The 19,480-nt window shown below is 50.4% G+C and overlaps 1 protein-coding gene and 1 long non-coding RNA gene across 2 annotated transcripts; one reads left to right on the forward strand and one right to left on the reverse strand.

The window, feature by feature from the left end:
* Positions 1–1,036: 1,036 nt before the first annotated feature.
* On the reverse strand, positions 1,037–5,960 carry LOC309621237. The gene is made up of 2 exons (XR_014239844.1): positions 3,152–5,960; positions 1,037–1,603 (listed from the first exon to the last, which is right to left on the reverse strand). It is a non-coding gene; the product is annotated as an uncharacterized lncRNA (long non-coding RNA).
* Positions 5,961–11,761: 5,801 nt separating this feature from the next.
* On the forward strand, positions 11,762–14,619 carry LOC309620192 (uncharacterized protein; the record flags this gene model as incomplete). Its single annotated transcript, XM_082376243.1, has 8 exons — positions 11,762–11,765; positions 11,860–11,867; positions 12,219–12,369; positions 12,570–12,627; positions 12,733–12,793; positions 12,886–13,634; positions 13,955–14,083; positions 14,275–14,619. The coding sequence occupies 8 exons, from the start codon at positions 11,762–11,764 to the stop codon at positions 14,384–14,386; spliced, it is 1,272 nt and encodes a 423-aa protein (XP_082232369.1). The 3' UTR covers positions 14,387–14,619.
* Between the last annotated feature and the right edge of the window lie 4,861 nt (positions 14,620–19,480).

Genomic DNA, 19,480 nt, shown 5'->3' on the forward strand with positions numbered 1-19,480 from the left:
GGAGCTCCAGTGACCTGGCAGCCTTGACTGTCCCCGCGGCTCTCCAGCCCCCCTCTGCCGTCGGTGAAGTGCCCGTGGCGGGGAGTGTGCGTCTCAGCTCTGCTGTCTCCCGTCGGGCCCCCTGCTCCAGCCTCCACCACTGCCACTCGCTCTCAGTTGCAGAAAATAAAAACTAAATTTATAACAACAAATGACAATTAAAATAAGGAAATGATAACGATAAATGCAATTTAAGATCAAGGAAAATAAAGAAGTAGAAAGCTGGCAACTTAGGGAGCTGTCTGCTGAAGTAAAGAGGCCAGAGCACGAGGGGCCTGGGGCTCAGAGACCTTTAGGTCAGGTTTCCCGGCCCCTGCTTCTGAGGTTAGCCCTGTGGGCCGACCTGCTCTCCTTTAGGTCAAGGGCTCGGTCTGGAGTGTGTGTCAGGAAAAAGCGTTCATGGTAATCAGCCTCGTACTTGACCAGGGGGAGGAATTTCACGTGGCTTCTCCTCCTTCCTCTCAGCACCAGGACTCCCGTTGGCTGTAGGGTCTCTGCTTTTGGCCTGTTTTCCCCAGACCTGAGCCCCTGCTATTCTGGTGGTCTCTGCCTCACATCGTGGCCTAGAGATGCTGCTGACCTGGCAGCCAGGGCAACTGGGAGTCTCAGCCATAGGGAAAAGGGAGGCGGTGGCACAAGAGACCCCCTCTGGGGAGAAGCAAGCTGGGCGCTGTTGCTTTTTAATGTCACTAATGACAAAGGTGGTGTTATACGTGGTATCTGGCAGAGCCGGTAACTTTACTGCCAATGATCGGAGCTAGTTGCTGACCCAGGTGTCAAGATGTGGTTTGGCTGAGCAGGAGCGGCGCTGCTTACAGCCACCCGCTCACCTGTTTGCAGCGAAGCAACATGGATGCAGGTCATGCCATGGGAGTCAGGTGAAGTCTGTTGTACTTGAAAATGGCAGTGAAGTCTACTTCCGCTTATTCAGGTTTCAGAATGCGTCCCGTAGTTTTTCAGATGTCGTCACTTAAATAAGAGGGCACTTAGGTCACGATTCCTCTCCTTGTAAGACTTTTATTAATGCCAGACATGAAATAGTAAAGGCATAGTGAATTGTGAAACATCTGCACGGTTGTGGATACAAAGGTGGTTTGAACGGGGCCCGAGGAGGAGGCCTTGAGAGGGGGGAGGCCAGGCCTAAGGGGAGCCATCAGTCTCGACCCGGACCCAACGGCCACGACTCAGCTGCTGTTTGCTGCGTGGTGAAGTGGCCTGGACACTGAGTCCCCAGGGTCACACCATGCGCTTGTAGCCAGGCTGTGTGCTGGGCCTCAGGGCTCCTCCCTCCCCGAGGAAAGCTTAACTCCCAACGTTCCTGGGCCTGTGGACTTAGGCTTGAGACCCTTCGGTCCCCCTTTCTGCATGACAAAACCCCTGATCTGGAAGTATTTCCTAATGAAAGGAGACGGAAGGAAACGGAGCAAAAAGGAGCTACAGAAAATAATGCGAGATTAATTGCTGCACTGTCCTGTTGATTCCCAGATCTTCTAGAAAGGTGTACTCTGCGCAGTGTACAGACATGCCATGTGTACTTGACTTGGAGTGGTATCTGGGATCATTTCTGGTAAAAAAAAAAAACACACAAAAATCCCTCAGACCCCATCAGAATCATAGCCCTCCATTACACGTGGATTACCTCTGCCGGAAAACAAGATTTGGCCGGCATCGTTGTGATTTTCGGTGCCTTTCCCAGGAGCATATGCTGCCGTCAGCTCAAAACTATCTGTATTTTGTGTCCCTGAATCATTATGCCTTTGTGTAGCTATCCATTGGCAGTGTTATCAAAGCAAGGCATAATCCCATACACCCTGGGAATCCCATACACCCAAGACATAATCCTATACGCCCTGGCGAAGTCATATTTTTTTAAATCCCTAATCACTTCCAAACAAGTCACACTGCTCGAGTGTCTATTGTTTCGTGCAGTAAGCATGTCCCTGGAAACGTTTTGTAGAAACAGATTTTTGTTTTTTGGTCAACTGGATGACATTTCACTGCCGACAAAATTTCAGCTGCCTTTACTATTCCAATCTATCCTCAATCTGCTGAGGTACTTGACACTTGGATGAACAGTTTTTCTGCACTGGCCTTTGTCAGGCAATCAGTGACCTAAACACAGGTGGCCCACACATAGGGAAGCCACCATCTATGGGAACTGGCAGTCCGTAGCCCTGGATTCCTGCCTGAGGCTCTGTGACTCCTTGCAAGTCACAGAAGGAAGAAGGCAGCTCCTTACAGGCTCTGGCCGGGGAGCAGGCCGTGGGCTCAGGGAGCCCTCTCGTGGCTCCATCCAGGCTCACTAAGGACTCTTAACTCAGTCCAAGCCCTTGGCAATTGCCCCCCGTCTTGCTCTGGGAAGAAAATGATGTCACCAGACCGTGCTGCTTTGAACACCAAAATTACTTCTTTTCTGGTCTGAAAAACCAAGATTTTGGCACTTACCTTCGGAGCAGTTCGAGACCCTGAAACCCTGCAGCAAAGCTTACAGTTGCCCTGCCTAACCCTGGCTGCCGCAGACCTGCCCGCCTACGTGATCCGTCCCCGTATATGAGACACCGTGGCCGAACAGTGGGCCAGAACCTGCCGACTACCCAGTTGTTCAGATTTGTCTTCTGGCTGCAGGTGCTCAGAAGGATCAGGTAGGGGCATTAAGTAAAACTCCGTGCCCAATCGAGCCTGTCGTCTGGGTCCCCTGAACCCCAGTGCCCCAGGAAGGAAGGGGTGACAAGATGCCCTCATTGCATGGTGGGAACGTGTGCACGCTCCAGAGCTAGTCACCACTAAAGCAGAAGGGAAACATTAGCCGGGAAACCCGAGACTTGAAGTCACCGGTTTTCGGTTGGTTGGTTTGTTGTTGTTGTTTGGGTCATAACAATCACTCAGAAGCTTGAGTCCAGCACAGTGTGGCCAGGGATAGCTTTCCCCGGGGTGGCAAAGGTTCTTCTGCCAGCACTAGCCAGCTCATGGGACACACATGGCAAGGGGACCACGTGAACCAAGCATGGATTTCACACTGATTGTCGGGAGGTGTCTCTAATGGTAACTGCTGATTACGCTAGAGTGCCCCGTTTGGACACCACACAAAGAAACCCTGGCTCGACAGGCATACCTTTCAAGTGGAAAAGCACCTGCTCAAAATCCTATGAAAGGGAGAGGAGATGATGAGTCATCCCGTGTCTGCACGTGTCTCCCACGCGTCTCCGAAGTTACCCTAAGTGACTGAGGCAGCAGTAGACGGCGGAAGGAGCCGGACTCGCTGTCTCACTCCATGAGTCATCCTGGGCCAAGCGTTCCCTTCTCTGGTTCTTGGTATTGTTTTCCTCGAAGTGGGAGCAGTGATCGCCGCCAAGCCTAGCTTCCGAGGTCTTTGAGGGGAAGAGATGAGACGGTGCGTGTGAAAGCATGCCGGGAAAAGGCCAACAGCAAAGGGACACCCGGCCACAGGCGGCTGCTTAAGCACAACGATGTCCCTAGAGCCACCGGGGGTCATCTGATCTGCTCATGCCGGACCTCGGGACTCAATGCTCCTGTCACTGGCATTGTCTTCCTGCCACCATCCCTAGGCTTGGTGTCTTGCACTGTGTCCTCAGGGGTGGGGACAAGATGGTGTCCAGGCGCGTCTCTCCTCGGATCATTCATGATTCCAGCGGAAGCACAGGACAGAGGTCGAGACTTCAGGCGCTGGAGTCAAAAGATGTCATCCCGTTGGCTCCAATCTGCACGTCAAAGGCTCCACTGGAGAAGATTTCTGACGCCTCTTTTGCTTTGGTGGCTCCCACCCTGCCGGGATGGAGCTGTCTACGTCCCGGCGCACCGGCCTGAGGCTCGGCAGGGGCGAGCGCGGCCGCTGACGAGGGCCGGCCCCGCTCAGAGCCCCTGCCCGCAGCCCAGCGCCGTCACGCTTTGGACTGCCTCTCGTCCGTCCACTCCTGCTTTGTGCTCTGCAGAGCTTGCGTCTTCTGCTCGTCCACTTGCACGTAGTCTACTCTCTGCTCCTCTGAGAAGAGGAGTTTCTGAAGGGGGAGAACAGAAAGCTTTCGTTACATCCAATTTAAAAATTCGGCACAATGTCAGTCAGTCTCTGGTGGCTTACAGTGTCGAGTATTGGCTGGCCCTCCCTCCTGGGTCGTCACTTGCAGAAGTGTCACGCTGCGTGTGAATGTGCGTGAATCTCTCCTCACCTCTGCTCCCTTCAACTTGGCCCTAGCCAGCTGACTCGCCTTGACCAGTATAACGTGAGTGGGGTGACGGGTGCCCCTCCTAAAGAGAAGAGAGGCGTCCTGCGATCCTGCACTCTCCCTTTTTCCCCTGCCAGGACGCCGGCCGGCATGCCTCACGTGGGGACCGTGACGGACTGTCCCACAGGCGACAACTGAGAAGCCTTTGCGGTCGAAAGCCGCAGAGATTCGGGGCTTGTCTTCACTGCACAGCCGACCAGAACTGGCTAATGCACCGTCTGTGCTTCTCTGTCTATCCCGCTGACCAGCTTTGCTGGACTATCATTTTAGGTTTGTGGAATGAAACGAAAGGTAAAGGGCAAGTGGGAGCTCATTCAGCAAAAGGGAAGGGAAGCCTCCCAGACTCTTCTTTTCTCCACACACACAAAATGAAATTACACTGTATATTCTGTTCAGCAAGTGATTTTTCTCATCAAACAATAATACACTGGTAGCGCAGTCTAGACTACGACCATCCCTTGCTAAGAAATATTTAGCCGTTGTCCACTGCTTACCAGCCACTCATTCCATGGCTTCCCCTGTGCAGTGAGTGACAACAGTCAATGGCTAAGGTCCCTTACACGTATTGACTCACTGAATCCTCACGACAGGCTTCAACGTAGGCGTTATTTCTGCTGACCACTCCACAGACAAGAATACTACTCAGAGGAGTCAAAACTGCCCAACCTGGCACTTGAGGCCCTTGACGGAGCTGTTTCAAAGCCAGCTGACAGCTCCCGTCACCACTCCCCAGAGTCTAGCCAAACGGGGCTGTTACTTCTTCCCTCAGCAGGCCCTTCCTATGCCTGGACTACACTTTACCCCACCCTCATCTCTGCCAGAGCAATTTCTCAACAAACCTTGTGGTCCGAATTTTGAAGAGCACGAAGACTACGTCCATTTACACATAGACGTGCAAAGAACGTTCCCCCCGAGGGAAATACACCAGGGCTTCTGGGCGGCAGAATTAGGGCTGATTTTAAGACTCTTCACTGTACGTGTCTGTATGTCTCAGACTTTGCAAAGAGAACATCCATGGTGGAATCATCGAAACAAAATCCAAACCGAAATGGAATCTCCTGGGAATTCTCAGACACAGAGTACTTCCTACCTGCTGCACAGGGGCTGGTGACGCTGAGTTGAAGTCCAGGGCTAAATAATCCAGGCTGAATTTCCTCGTCCACGTCAGGGCTCCACTGCTCAGCAAGTTGGCTTCTCCGTGCTCCTCCTAGAAACCAACGTCACAGGATGCGCGTTACCGATTTCGGGCCGGGCCGCCCAGGGGAAGAGCAGCTGCCATCGGACAACAGCGGCCCGACGAGTCCTGTGCAGCTCGCGGCCTGCACCTCGGAAGGAGAGCTGGCTTTGAAATACAGTACAGCCCATTTGGCCTTCACATGAAGCTATGCCTTCATTCACCATTGAAGCAGCTGGCCAAAATCTCCCCCAAGAAGAAATCATTTCACGGATCTGACAGGCCCACGATACCTTAGAGACTTGAAATCCTGAAAAGGTCAATCACACTTACGAAAGCTTTCGTAAAGACATCCCAAGTGCATTTAAAGATACTTTATACAATACAAACAGGGATAACGTGTGCAGCACACAGCCATGGCATCTCCATCCGGCTTCAGACTACACCACCGCTACACGACACACACGGCACATGCCGAGGGCCCCCTTCTACTGCTGCCTTCTTGCCCCCCAAGGGAGTGAGTGCTATCCTGAACTTGGTGTTTACCACTTTTGTTTTTAAAGATGGTTTTATGAATGTGTGAGTGTCCTTAAGTGACATACTGTTTTGTTTTGCCTGTTTTGAACTTTTATCAATAGAACCGTATTGTATGCATTTTTGGTGACTTCAATTTGCGCTCCATTTACATACTTCACATTCACCCATGTCAGTGCCCTATTTCATTCATTTTCATTAGCATACATGATTCCATCGCATAATTTATTTAACTGTTCCACCAACAACAGACATTTGAGTTGTTTCCAGTTTGGAGGCTCTTACAAGCAATGCTGCTGTGAGCATTCATGCACCTGTGGAAGAACTTCTAGGGCGTGTCCCTGGGATGGGGGCCCCTTCAACTTGACTATCACCAGCCTGATATGAGGAAAATGGTACTTTACTGTGATTTGATTTTCCACGCCCTTGAGAACTGAATTAATTGGCCATCCTTTCATATGTTTACGGGTCATTTCTTTTTTTCTCTTCTGTGAATTATCTGTTTTAGGTTTGTTTTTGTTTTGCTAATTTTTACACTGAAGTGTTTGTATTTTTCTGATTTTTCTCAGTACTCCCTCACATACCTAAGAGACTAATAATTTGTTGGTTATGTGTGTTGCTAATAGCCCATCACAGTCTACAGTGGGTTTTTCTTGGTGTTTTTTAAGTTAAGAATTGTTCTCGCTTTTAATGTAACATATCAAGATTTTCCTGAGTAGCTTCTTGCTCTTGTATTTTGTTTAAAGCGTTCTTCCTATGCTGAGGTTGTAATTTGTTTTCCCACACCTTCTTCTAAGTTATAACGTTTTTTCCTTTACATTTAAGTAATAATCTAGCCTCAACTGATTTTGACATGTGGTGGTGACACAGGGATACAATTAATTGCCTTTTGTTCTGTTTGTACCCCACGTGGGCAGCCCTCCTTTCCCCAGGAGTGCAGCCTCTGTTCACACATCACGTTCCCATATGTGACTGGCTGGTCAGTCCTGCTGACTGTTTTTGCTGCACCTGAGACACTCACATGGCTTTTCTCCTTTAACGTGTTAATGAGCTTGACTGACTTGATAAGATTCCTTTAATTTATGGCCCTGACAGCTCACCTCTCAGGGGGTATTTGTAACAATAAGAGACTTGAAAAAAAATGTTTCTCCTTCTGGCACAGTTTTTGTTTCTTCCAACCCGTTTGTTTGGTTTCTGTCTTTATGCTAGAGCTTCCCTGAGATGTCTGATAAAATCATTGGCTGTCTGCTCATATTTAAGAGTGAAAGGCCAAAACGCTGATCCGAAGCTCCGACTACATGGGTGGTGCTTGTCAGCTGTGGGGTTCACTGCAAGGTGACCTTGCCGGACGATTTTCTTGGGGTGCCCCTAATATTATGACCCATGTCTTGCCTCTTGGGCTGCTCAAATAGGTCAGAGAACTGTCTTCGAATCTCTAGACCCAATTGTAAAGGTCTGGTTGTCAACATTCTGGAAGAGAGCCGCTGGAAAAGGGCTCGGGAAAGGCTCGCGTATCTATTGTGCATATTTACTTACGTTGTTTTTAGCCTAGTATGCTCGGTCAGATGTGTCTAGCATCCCCCAGGGCAGAGACCCCTTGTTTTACTCTCTCCAGAGACTACACTTCATCTTTTGTGTGAAGCAGGAGAGGGGAAGTCACAGAGGCCAGCCTCCGGGGAGTGGGGGTCTTGCCTTCCCCCGCAGTGTATTTAGGATTCAACTCTCTTGGGTCTGATAAATCATTTACTACAAATCCACCTGCTTTCCAGTTTCCAATACGTTACTGTGTTGTCTTCTTCAGTTCTTCACAGCCGCGTGGGTTTATGCCTTTAACAAATCCTTCACTGTGATTTTAGAGGATGGTTTGGGACGCAGGGAAAACAGAAGTCCGTGGTCAATCTGCCGTCTTTACCGAGATGTCCATGAACAGGTTCTCAAATGTTAAACCCACTTTGCGTACCTGGAAAAATTCCGACTTGTTCGTGCGTATTTTTTAAATTAATTAATTAATTTATTTATCTTTGGCTGCGTTGGGTGTTCGTCGCTGCGTGCGGGCTTTGTCTAGTTGAGGCGAGCTGGGGCTACTCTTCGCTGCGCTGCACGGGCTTCTCATTGCGGTGGCTTCTCTTGTTGGGGAGCACGGGCTCTAGGAGCGTGGGCTTCAGTAGTTGTGGCACAGCGGCTCAGTAGTTGTGGCACGCGGGCTCAGTAGTTGTGGCGCACGGGCTTCGTTGCTCCGCGGCATGTGGGATCTTCCCCGACCAGGGCTCGAACCCGTGTCCCCTGCATTGGCAGGCGGATTCTTAACCACTGCGCCACCAGGGAAGCCCGTTCATGCACATTTTCAGTTTTATAAAGTGCTGAACTTATTTTACTAAAATCTTTAGGATTCCTTTTGTAAACAGCTTTACTGAGATAGAATTCCATACCATGCAATTCGCTCACTTAAAGTGTACAATTCGGTGGTGCTTAGGATATTCACATGTTTGTGCAATCATCACCTACCTCAATTTTAGAATATTTTCATCACCCCAAAACGAAATCCTGCACCCCTTAGCCGTCATCCCCTAGTCCCAGTCTCTCCCCAAGCTCTAGGCAACCACCACGAATCTAATTTCTGTCTCTATAGGTTTGCTATTCTAGACATGTCATACAAATGGAATCATACAATACGTGGTTGTGATACTGTGATTTACAAGAAATATATATTTGGTCGTTCAGATGACCAAATATTTATTTCTCATATATAGTTGGTCTTCAGTCCACAATTCCTGGGTCACAGCTCCCAAAACCCTTCGAATTTCCTACGTGTTGAGAATGACAGAGATGTCGCTTATGACAGGAACGAGGTGACTTTTAGGTGGCGCCTAACAACGTGCCTCCTACTCGCCAGGAGAACCAACCATGTGGTCGGAAGCTTGGAACTTTCAGCCCCACTCCCCGGCCCCACCTGATCTCCGGGGAGTGGGGAGGGGCTGGAGCTTGACTCCATCACCAACGGCCAATGATTTCACCAGTCACACTGTATCATGAAGCCTCCATAAAACCCAGGAGGACTGGGTCCAGAGGGCTCCCGGGTTGGTGAACATGTGGGGGTGCTGGGAGAGTGGCCCCTGGTGATGGCGTGGAAGCTCCGGGCCCTTTCCTCATGCCTCGCCCTGTGCCTCTCTTCCATCTGGATGTTCATCTGCATCCTTTATCATACCCTTTTAGAATAAACTGGTAAACGTAAGTAAGTGCTTCCCCGAATTCTGTGAGCTGCCCTAGCGAATGAGTCAAACCCAAGGAGGGGGACGTGGGGACCTCCCATCTGTAGCCAGCCAGTCAGAAGCACAGATAACAACCTGGGACGGTGACTAGCAGCTCAAGTTGGAAGGGGTGGGCGGTCCTGTAGGACTGAACCTGTAACCTGTGGAATCGGATGCTATCTCCCGGGAGAAAGGGTCAGAATGGAGTTGACTCCTCGGACACCCTGCCGGTGTCCGAGAATTGCTTGGTGTTATGTGGGAACCCACCCCAGCCGACACACACACATCCTGGAATTGGGTCCAGAAATCCAAAGGAGTGGTCTTTTGTGACTGGCTTCTTTCACTCAGCGTATTGTTTGCAAGGTTCATCCTTGTTGTTTCATGGATCTGATTTCATGGTATGGCTGCATAACACTCCATTGTGTAGCCATACCACATTTTATTCACCCGTTCAGCATTTGGTGAACACTTCGGTTGCTTTCGCTCGTTGGCCATTATGAAGAATGATGCTATGAACATTCACGTGCAAGATTTGGTTGGACTTATTCTTGCTTAGGAATTTTAACCTGCGTGAATGAGTGAGATTGATATATAATTTTCTACTTGTGTTAGTGCTCTTTGTTTTGGTATCAAGTTATTGTAGCCTTACGAAATAAGCTGTGTAGTATTTCCTCTTTTTGCCTTTCCCTGGAGGTGCTTGTGTAAGACTGCAATGATCGCTCCCTTTTGATAGAAGGTTTCTGTAAAGTTTTGGGGGCCTCGTGATCCTTTGTAGTAAAAACTTCCCTACGTATTCAGTTTCTCTAATAATTTGTGTTTTCTGTTTTTACTTGAGTCAGTTTTTAATAATATTTTTCTGAGAATTTGCCTGTTTTCACTAAAGTTTTCAAATTCACTCAATATGAAGTTGTTCATACTATCCTCACGTCATTAATCTCTGATGTATTTGCAATTATTACCTCCTTTGCATTCTTAATATTGTTTATTTGCATGCATTGCTTTCTCTTGATTGGTTGCGTTCAATTTTAATCTCTTAAAAGAGCAAATTAGGTCGGTGGTGATTCTAATTTTGCTGTTTATTTTGTTAATTTCTGTTCTCACTTTTATTCATTTTCCTTTCATGGGGTTTATTTCTTCAATTTATTATTATGAAAACTTTCTAATAATCAGCCAAATTGAAGAAGATATGCTATGAACACCCATATACCTACCATCCACATTCTACCACTAACATCTGACTACAGTGAACTATTTGTGAGTCTTTGGACTGAGGATTGGTGTCTTTCATGAACTGTGAGAAACTGACATTATCCCTTCACATACTGCTTCTCTATTTTTTCCCTACTATCTCCTTCTGTAAGGCCGACTGGACAAATGTTTGACCTTCTCATGCTATCTTCCATTTCTCAACTTTGTTTATGTTTTTATCTCCTCGTCCTGACTTATCAGTAACTTCAAAACTATATTCTGGTTCACTACATTACTCTTTGGGTTTAGTCTGTTTAACTCACCCATTGAGTTTCTAATTACATCCCTATTTTTATGTCTAGAAGTTCTAAATGGTCTTTTCTAATCCACCTGGTCATTTTTAAATAGTATCTTGTGACTCAGTCCAACTTTCAACTCCTCATCTTCTTTTTTAAATATATAAAACATAGTTATTTTATATGTGAAATCTAATATTTCTAATAACGACTTACTTCTATATGTGATTTTACTTTTTGTAATTCCTATTGATCCTCAGGATTCGCAATTTCTCAATACTTTTGGCCCGAGAGATCCCCTTTCCTTTCTTGGCAGTTGAGTTTTAGATTTAAAAAAATACATTTAAAACTATATTCTCTACCATTTTAAGATGATTTTTATATGGTGGTCATGTGGTTTTCACGGTACCCTGCCTACTGAAGTGCTTCATCAAATTTTAAAAAATAGAACAGGGACTTCCCTGGTGGCGCAGTGGTTAAGAATCCACCTGCCAATGCAGGGGACACGGGTTCGAGCCCTGGTCCGGGAAGATCCCACGTGCCGCGGAGCAACTAAGCCCGTGCGCCACAACTGCTGAGCCTGCGTGTCACAACTACTGAAGCCCGCGAGCCACAACTACTGAAGCCCTTGCGCCTAGAGCCCGTGCTCCGCAACAAGAGAAACCACCGCAATGAGAAGCCCGTGCACTGCAACGAAGAGTAGCCCCCGCTCGCCGCAACTAGAGAAAGCCCGCGCACAGCAACGAAGACCCAACGCAGCCAAAAAGAAATTAATTAATTTTTAAAAAGGAATATGTTTTTAAAATATCCTGCTGGTCATCAAGAAGATAACAGCAATACCAATGTTTTTGGAAATGGGCGAAGGATATGAATAGGCTAGTTACAGGAAAGGAAATCCCCAAAGGTCGCAAGAATATAGTAGGAGTGCAGAACGGGTACAGCCATAGCAGAGAGCAGCGTGGCACGACTGAATCCAATGACGGCTGCCCATCCCTAAAGCCCAGCAATTCTGCTCCTGGGAACTTGCCACTGGTCCCCTTAATGGGTATGTATGAGGATGTCCATCAGGTATTTTTCACGGAGGCGGGAGTCAGAGCCCCCTAGACGTCCCACTGACCCTCCTTCTGCCCTTATTTCAGACCCTCAGGTGGGTCTGGTTAATTCATGAGCTTCCTCTTGTGATATGGACGACAGCAGAAGCCAACATGCTAGACCCTTGCTCAGTACGTTCTCTGGGCTTTTCCCGCACACGTCCAACCAGTGTCCACGCCTACTCACTACCTACCCATGTGAGTCCGGTTCTGCACTGATGGTTTTTTTTTCTTTTTCCAGTGATGATGATTAAAACCTATTTGCTAAACCTAAAACTAAAAAACTATAAGAATGTCTGCTCATGGCTGCCCCTCTGCAACTCCCACAGGGGAACCTGGGACAGAGAGCTCATTGAGTCTTCCGTAAGTGACTGTGAGGCTTTAATTCCCACTTGGCTTTCGTACAGGACCGCGGCTCGGCCTCCCTAGTCAGTCGGCTGTGGTGGGAGTGGGTACAGCGTGGAGATCAGCAGATGCAGGGCCCCTGCTGCGTCTGGAGAGCCAGTGTTAAAGCTTCACCAGTGCAGCACTGGCAGCCCGGGCGAGGGCGCCTGCTGAGTGAGCGCCCACCTCGGGGCAGCCTCTGGGGCCGAGGGCAGGGCTGCGGAAGGACGGTGACCAGCCCAGCAGGTGGAGGAGTGGCCTGCAAACAGCCGAGAGGAAGCCAGACCGGCCCGTGTCACCTCCTGGCCCTGGGACGCGAGGGGCCGGGCCGGCCCAGGGGGGACCTGTGAGGCCTTGGCTGGCGCATCTCTCAGGACAGCTGACGTGGATCAGCTCTCCGGCAGGAAAGATGCTGTTTCTGGGTTCGGTCAGGTAAGTCAGTGGCTCCCCGCTAAGAGTACGCACGGGAACCTAGCCCGGGTTAGCTGAGCAGCGCTGGCCTATGGCCTGAGCGTCCAGTCCCTCCCCCTCCCCCAGCTCACCCATGGAAGCCCTAACCCCCCCCACGGGATGGACTCTGGAGGCGGGCCTTTGGGAGGTAATAGGGCCTGGACGAGGTCATGCGGGTGGCACCTCCATGATGGGGTCAGTGAAGACGCCCACCAGCCCTGACCTCCCCGCTCGGCGGAGACCCCGCTGCTTGGAGGTCCTACGCTTCCCTTGCTGTTTGCGGTTTACTCTGGGCTTTACCGGGGGGCAGGGTCGGAGGGCTATGGGGGTGCGTGGGTGGCCCTTATTGCCTGGAGCAGATGGTTTGGGAGACGGGGCAAGGCCTCGGGAACGGAAAGGCGGCGTTCCCGGCTCGGTGGTGACTCCGTGGGCACTCGGCGCCCGCCCCACGCCGCCCGGCCCCGGACAGGAGGGGCCGGTCTGCGCAGGCGCATCCGGGGCACCCGAAAGGAGCGGGGCTTCACGCCGGAGCTGAGTCTGTGCAGCCCGACGGGGCCTCCGGGGCGGCCTGCGGGGGGCAGGGTGGCAGCCAATCCGGAGCCGGGAGGCGTCGTCAGGGGTGTCTGCGCAGGCGCCCTGGGCGTCCCGGGGCCGAAGGGGCGGGGCCGCGTGAGGCGCGCAGGCTCTCCTCGGCTCTCAGAGGGACGCGCGGCGGCCATGCAGGCCCCGGGGGACGGCAGCGCGGCAGGCGCAGGGGGCCGAGGTGGCCAGCAAAGCTCCGGGACTCCTGGTTGCCAGAGAAGATCAGGTAGCCCTGAAGGCGAGGGTGGTCCCCGGCGCCCGGAAGCCCGGCGTGGGCCTGGCCGAGGAGGAGCAGCGATGAGAGGCCCTGCTGCAGGCCGTCAGGGTGGGCGGGCGTCACGTGCCCTAAGACGTGGTGGAGGTGCAGCGCTCGTGGCTGACAGGCCTGGAAGAAGACAGCTGGTGCTGTATCCTTTCCGTGGAGCCTCCCTGGGCTGGGGCAGCGCTGCGGTGGCCGGGTACGTGGCGGCCGCCTGCGGAGGGGGCGGAGGGGACGGAGGGGAGCGCAGGGCGCAGTCAGGGGCAGCAGGGGCGGGCAGCCTGGCAGGAAAGGGGATTGTCAATGCCTGAGGAGCCTGGAGCCTGGAGGGTGGGGAAGGACCGAAGGGTTAGGGAGGCGGCTCCGGGCGGTCTCATCCTGGGGTAAAAACGGGCCTCTGAGGTGTGGGCAAGCCCGAGATACCAGCAGATTCAGTAGCGGATGGTGCCTTAACCACGTCTCCCCCAGCAACCTCACAGTGCCTTTCCGATCCCTCCTGGAGGCACACACGGCCCACAGAGCTCTGATCGCAGGTGCCCAGCGTGACCCAGGCGTGATTCGGGAGGAATATACAGTGGATGGCAGTGCCCTAACTATGTGAGTTCTAGAAGAGTCTGCCGTGGGCGGGGGTCGGTGGCAGGTGCTGGGATCTGATCTCTGTCTTAAGAGTGCTGTGATGGGGCCGCCCATATACGGGCTTGGTATAAGGAGGGGGCTGGGGGCTGGTGCCCTGGACCTACGTGAGCGATCTCCCCTTTAACCTGATTTCCCTTTTCCCTCACTTGTAGTAGATGGACTGCTGAAGACCTTGATCTCTTCCGAATTTCCATCGACTCCATCTTCGATCAGCTTTCCCGGGTGATTGGGAATATTCAGCACCTTTGGCTCCCGCCTCCCTAAAGGCTACGCGAAGGAAAGGGGGCTGAGGGCTAACCTTGTGTCCCCTACTAGGCAAGGCTTAGGGAATTCAAACTTGAGTAATCACCACTTTGTTATTTGGGTTTAATGTTTTGCCAGTACTGGCCCTTGGTATCTCTTGGTTCACTTGTTTGGTTTCCCTGCGGCTCGAGGAGTGGGATGCTTCAATGTGTATTACTGCAGAAAATAAAACTAGGCTACTGTTTTGTGTCACAGTTTCTTTTCAGCTGATGCATTTCTGGATTTTTTATCTTTGTCCTCGTGTTGGAGGGAAGGTTCTGGAATTCAGATATTCCAGTAGTACAAGGTAATTGAAGACAGTTTAGGAAAATGAAAATCAAGCCCGATGTTCAGCACTAACTACTGTCAACATTTTAGAACTATTTTTTGAGTTGTACTTGCACGCTAAATGTATAACGGTATGCGATGTAGAAGTCATCAAGTTTAGCATTCAATTTTTTCCTGACTTTTTTTCATTTAACATACTAGCTTCTCCACATTCTAAAAACTCTTCAAAAATATGTTATTGAGTGAAGGTATATAAGATGCATCATAATGTAATCATTGAACATTTACGTTGTTTTCAGTTTTTTCATCGCTACGGTTAACGATTCAATGGAATTCATGTATGTAATTCTTTCCATGAATGGTTATTTCCTTAAAGTATATTCCAAAAGTTAGAAATATTGATCTAAATGTTTACTTTTCTATTTCTTTTTTGAGACTCTTGATCACAGGGAATTCCCTGTCAGTCCAGTGGTTAGGACACCGTGCTTCCACTGCAGGGGGCACGGGTTCGATCCCTGGTTGGGGAACTAAGATCCTGTAAGCCACGCGGCATGGAAAAAAAAGAGAGAGAGAGAGAGAGAGAGAGAGGAAACAGACTGTCTTTAAAAAAAAAAAAGACTCTATCACAATTTCTCTTCAGAAAATACACCTACTACCAGATTTCTGGTTTCCTAACATCCTTGTCACAATTGGCTTGGTTTCCTACTAAAATTGAAAACTTGGTTTGCACAAGAATAGAAAAGCCCTAGGCACAGTAAAATAGCAGTGTTGTGGCTGACTGGACTTGTTTCAGATCAGTGCAGAAAAGTGCTGGTACAAGAACAATTAGTTGAGCGTTTGGGTGGGCAGGCGGAGTTAGCTCCCTCTGATATCCTTTACCCTGTGATCGTGCTAAACTCACTGACTGGTTCTCCTCACTCTTGTACATTGCATTCGGTTTTCTACATAGACAATCACGTTGTCTGCAGAGAAAATTTTGCTTCTTCCTTTCCGATTGGGATGTCTTTTATCAATTGATCTGTCTCCTCATAACGGGCTGGAGTTTTCTGAATCTTAGCATACCCTTTTCCTTGGGTGCTGGGTATTTTTTTTCCTAAGTATCTTCCAGAACTTCAAAAAAATCTAATATTGTTAACTTACTTGGAAACAGTTTGATCCTTTTGAGTCTTGCCTTGAGACTTTATGGGTGGGAGCAGAGCAGCTTTTAGTTTTCCACACTACTGAGACAAGATCCCTCTGAGTACTGTATATGATGTCACCCGAATTCGGAGTTTGGACTAGCGGACCCTCCGCCCTTGGGCACGGTTCTCCCCCTGTGCCGCTGTGTCCTCTCCGGTCCTCCACCCGCCAGCTCCGGCTGCCTGCGCTCTGCGATCCACCCCCGAGACCTGGGGAGGCGGCTGGACTCGGTCCGGACAGTCCGTGTAGACAGCAAGCTGGGGCAGCTGCACGGCTCACCTCTTCGGGGTCTCAGCTCCCAGAGGTCACTGAGGGTCCTCCCTCGCCTGAGGCCCAGTTTCTTCACAGCCTGTGTTTCATATCTTTTGGCTGCATTTAGGGGATTCTTGCCAGCCAGTGGCGGGGAGATCCGGTCCCTGTTCCTGCACGTGCGTGAGCGGAGTCTGCCGGGACAGAACCCAGAGAGCTCTGGCCGCGTGGGCTGGAGGGAGGGGGACGCTGGTGCTGGGGATGGTGGCGGTGGGCATGGCGATGACGGTGATGAAGGAGCATCTCCCCCGCCGGCACGCAGCAGCTCTGGTGGCTACAGTTATCCTGCCTTTCAAAATATAAGTCAGATCACGTCTCCCCTGCCTAAGTCCCGTCACGGGCTCCATTCTCACCCAGAACATAAGCCAGAGGCCCTTGTAACGGCCAGCAAGCCCCCACACTCTAATCTGTGAATCCCCCATCGCCCCTCTCACCCTGCTCTCTCTTGCTCACTCCACGCCAGCCACGCTGGCCTCTTGCCTGTGCCCTCAACATTCCGGGTTTTCTACTGACTTAGGGCTTCTGCACAGTCTGTTCTCCCTGCCTTGAATGTGCTCTCCAATACTGCGCCTGGCTGACTCTCTCATCTCCTGCGAGTCGGCCCGGGTCTCATCTTCTCACCCTACTTCTTCCTGCGGCCACCAACAGCGCAGCGTGCAGCCAATCCTCTTCATGCTGTTCTTTTCCACACCACTCATCACCTTCTCTAATACAGTAGAATTTACAAGTTGACTTTTTATTTCCTGCCTCTTCCCCATAGAGATAACCACTATTCTGACTCCTACCACCGTAGAGTATGAAAGTGAATTAAAAGTCTCATGTTGAAGACCTAAACAATGGAAATGATTTAACATTTCAAGACAGATATGAAACAGTTAGGATGCAATTGTTCATACAAAGGTAAGCAAAAGATAAAACTCATGGAAATGGAGGTTTCGACCATGAAACCAAGACCAAAACAACAGTGCTGGACAGAAGCCAAATGGCTCTGATAAGGCAGAGGGGACGCGTGCCATGGATCGTTCTGCCTTCCCCATGGAGCTCCCCCAGGAACCGATGTCTGTACGCGGCGGCAGAGTGGGGTCAGGTTCGTTCCCATCCCCGTGGAGCTCCAGTGACCTGGCAGCCTTGACTGTCCCCGCGGCTCTCCAGCCCCCCTCTGCCGTCGGTGAAGTGCCCGTGGCGGGGAGTGTGCGTCTCGGCTCTGCTGTCTCCCGTCGGGCCCCCTGCTCCAGCCTCCACCACTGCCACTCGCTCTCAGTTGCAGAAAATAAAAACTAAATTTATAACAACAAATGACAATTAAAATAAGGAAATGATAACGATAAATGCAATTTAAGATCAAGGAAAATAAAGAAGTAGAAAGCTGGCAACTTAGGGAGCTGTCTGCTGAAGTAAAGAGGCCAGAGCACGAGGGGCCTGGGGCTCAGAGACCTTTAGGTCAGGTTTCCCGGCCCCTGCTTCTGAGGTTAGCCCTGTGGGCCGACCTGCTCTCCTTTAGGTCAAGGGCTCGGTCTGGAGTGTGTGTCAGGAAAAAGCGTTCATGGTAATCAGCCTCGTACTTGACCAGGGGGAGGAATTTCACGTGGCTTCTCCTCCTTCCTCTCAGCACCAGGACTCCCGTTGGCTGTAGGGTCTCTGCTTTTGGCCTGTTTTCCCCAGACCTGAGCCCCTGCTATTCTGGTGGTCTCTGCCTCACATCGTGGCCTAGAGATGCTGCTGACCTGGCAGCCAGGGCAACTGGGAGTCTCAGCCATAGGGAAAAGGGAGGCGGTGGCACAAGAGACCCCCTCTGGGGAGAAGCAAGCTGGGCGCTGTTGCTTTTTAATGTCACTAATGACAAAGGTGGTGTTATACGTGGTATCTGGCAGAGCCGGTAACTTTACTGCCAATGATCGGAGCTAGTTGCTGACCCAGGTGTCAAGATGTGGTTTGGCTGAGCAGGAGCGGCGCTGCTTACAGCCACCCGCTCACCTGTTTGCAGCGAAGCAACATGGATGCAGGTCATGCCATGGGAGTCAGGTGAAGTCTGTTGTACTTGAAAATGGCAGTGAAGTCTACTTCCGCTTATTCAGGTTTCAGAATGCGTCCCGTAGTTTTTCAGATGTCGTCACTTAAATAAGAGGGCACTTAGGTCACGATTCCTCTCCTTGTAAGACTTTTATTAATGCCAGACATGAAATAGTAAAGGCATAGTGAATTGTGAAACATCTGCACGGTTGTGGATACAAAGGTGGTTTGAACGGGGCCCGAGGAGGAGGCCTTGAGAGGGGGGAGGCCAGGCCTAAGGGGAGCCATCAGTCTCGACCCGGACCCAACGGCCACGACTCAGCTGCTGTTTGCTGCGTGGTGAAGTGGCCTGGACACTGAGTCCCCAGGGTCACACCATGCGCTTGTAGCCAGGCTGTGTGCTGGGCCTCAGGGCTCCTCCCTCCCCGAGGAAAGCTTAACTCCCAACGTTCCTGGGCCTGTGGACTTAGGCTTGAGACCCTTCGGTCCCCCTTTCTGCATGACAAAACCCCTGATCTGGAAGTATTTCCTAATGAAAGGAGACGGAAGGAAACGGAGCAAAAAGGAGCTACAGAAAATAATGCGAGATTAATTGCTGCACTGTCCTGTTGATTCCCAGATCTTCTAGAAAGGTGTACTCTGCGCAGTGTACAGACATGCCATGTGTACTTGACTTGGAGTGGTATCTGGGATCATTTCTGGTAAAAAAAAAAAAAACACAAAAATCCCTCAGACCCCATCAGAATCATAGCCCTCCATTACACGTGGATTACCTCTGCCGGAAAACAAGATTTGGCCGGCATCGTTGTGATTTACGGTGCCTTTCCCAGGAGCATATGCTGCCGTCAGCTCAAAACTATCTGTATTTTGTGTCCCTGAATCATTATGCCTTTGTGTAGCTATCCATTGGCAGTTTTATCAAAGCAAGGCATAATCCCATACACCCTGGGAATCCCATACACCCAAGACATAATCCTATACGCCCTGGCGAAGTCATATTTTTTTAAATCCCTAATCACTTCCAAACAAGTCACACTGCTCGAGTGTCTATTGTTTCGTGCAGTAAGCATGTCCCTGGAAACGTTTTGTAGAAACAGATTTTTGTTTTTTGGTCAACTGGATGACATTTCACTGCCGACAAAATTTCAGCTGCCTTTACTATTCCAATCTATCCTCAATCTGCTGAGGTACTTGACACTTGGACGAACAGTTTTTCTGCACTGGCCTTTGTCAGGCAATCAGTGACCTAAACACAGGTGGCCCACACATAGGGAAGCCACCATCTATGGG

The sequence above is a fragment of the Balaenoptera borealis genome (assembly GCF_965194805.1).
Source record: "Balaenoptera borealis genome assembly, chromosome: X".
Taxonomy (NCBI): Eukaryota; Metazoa; Chordata; class Mammalia; order Artiodactyla; family Balaenopteridae; genus Balaenoptera; species Balaenoptera borealis.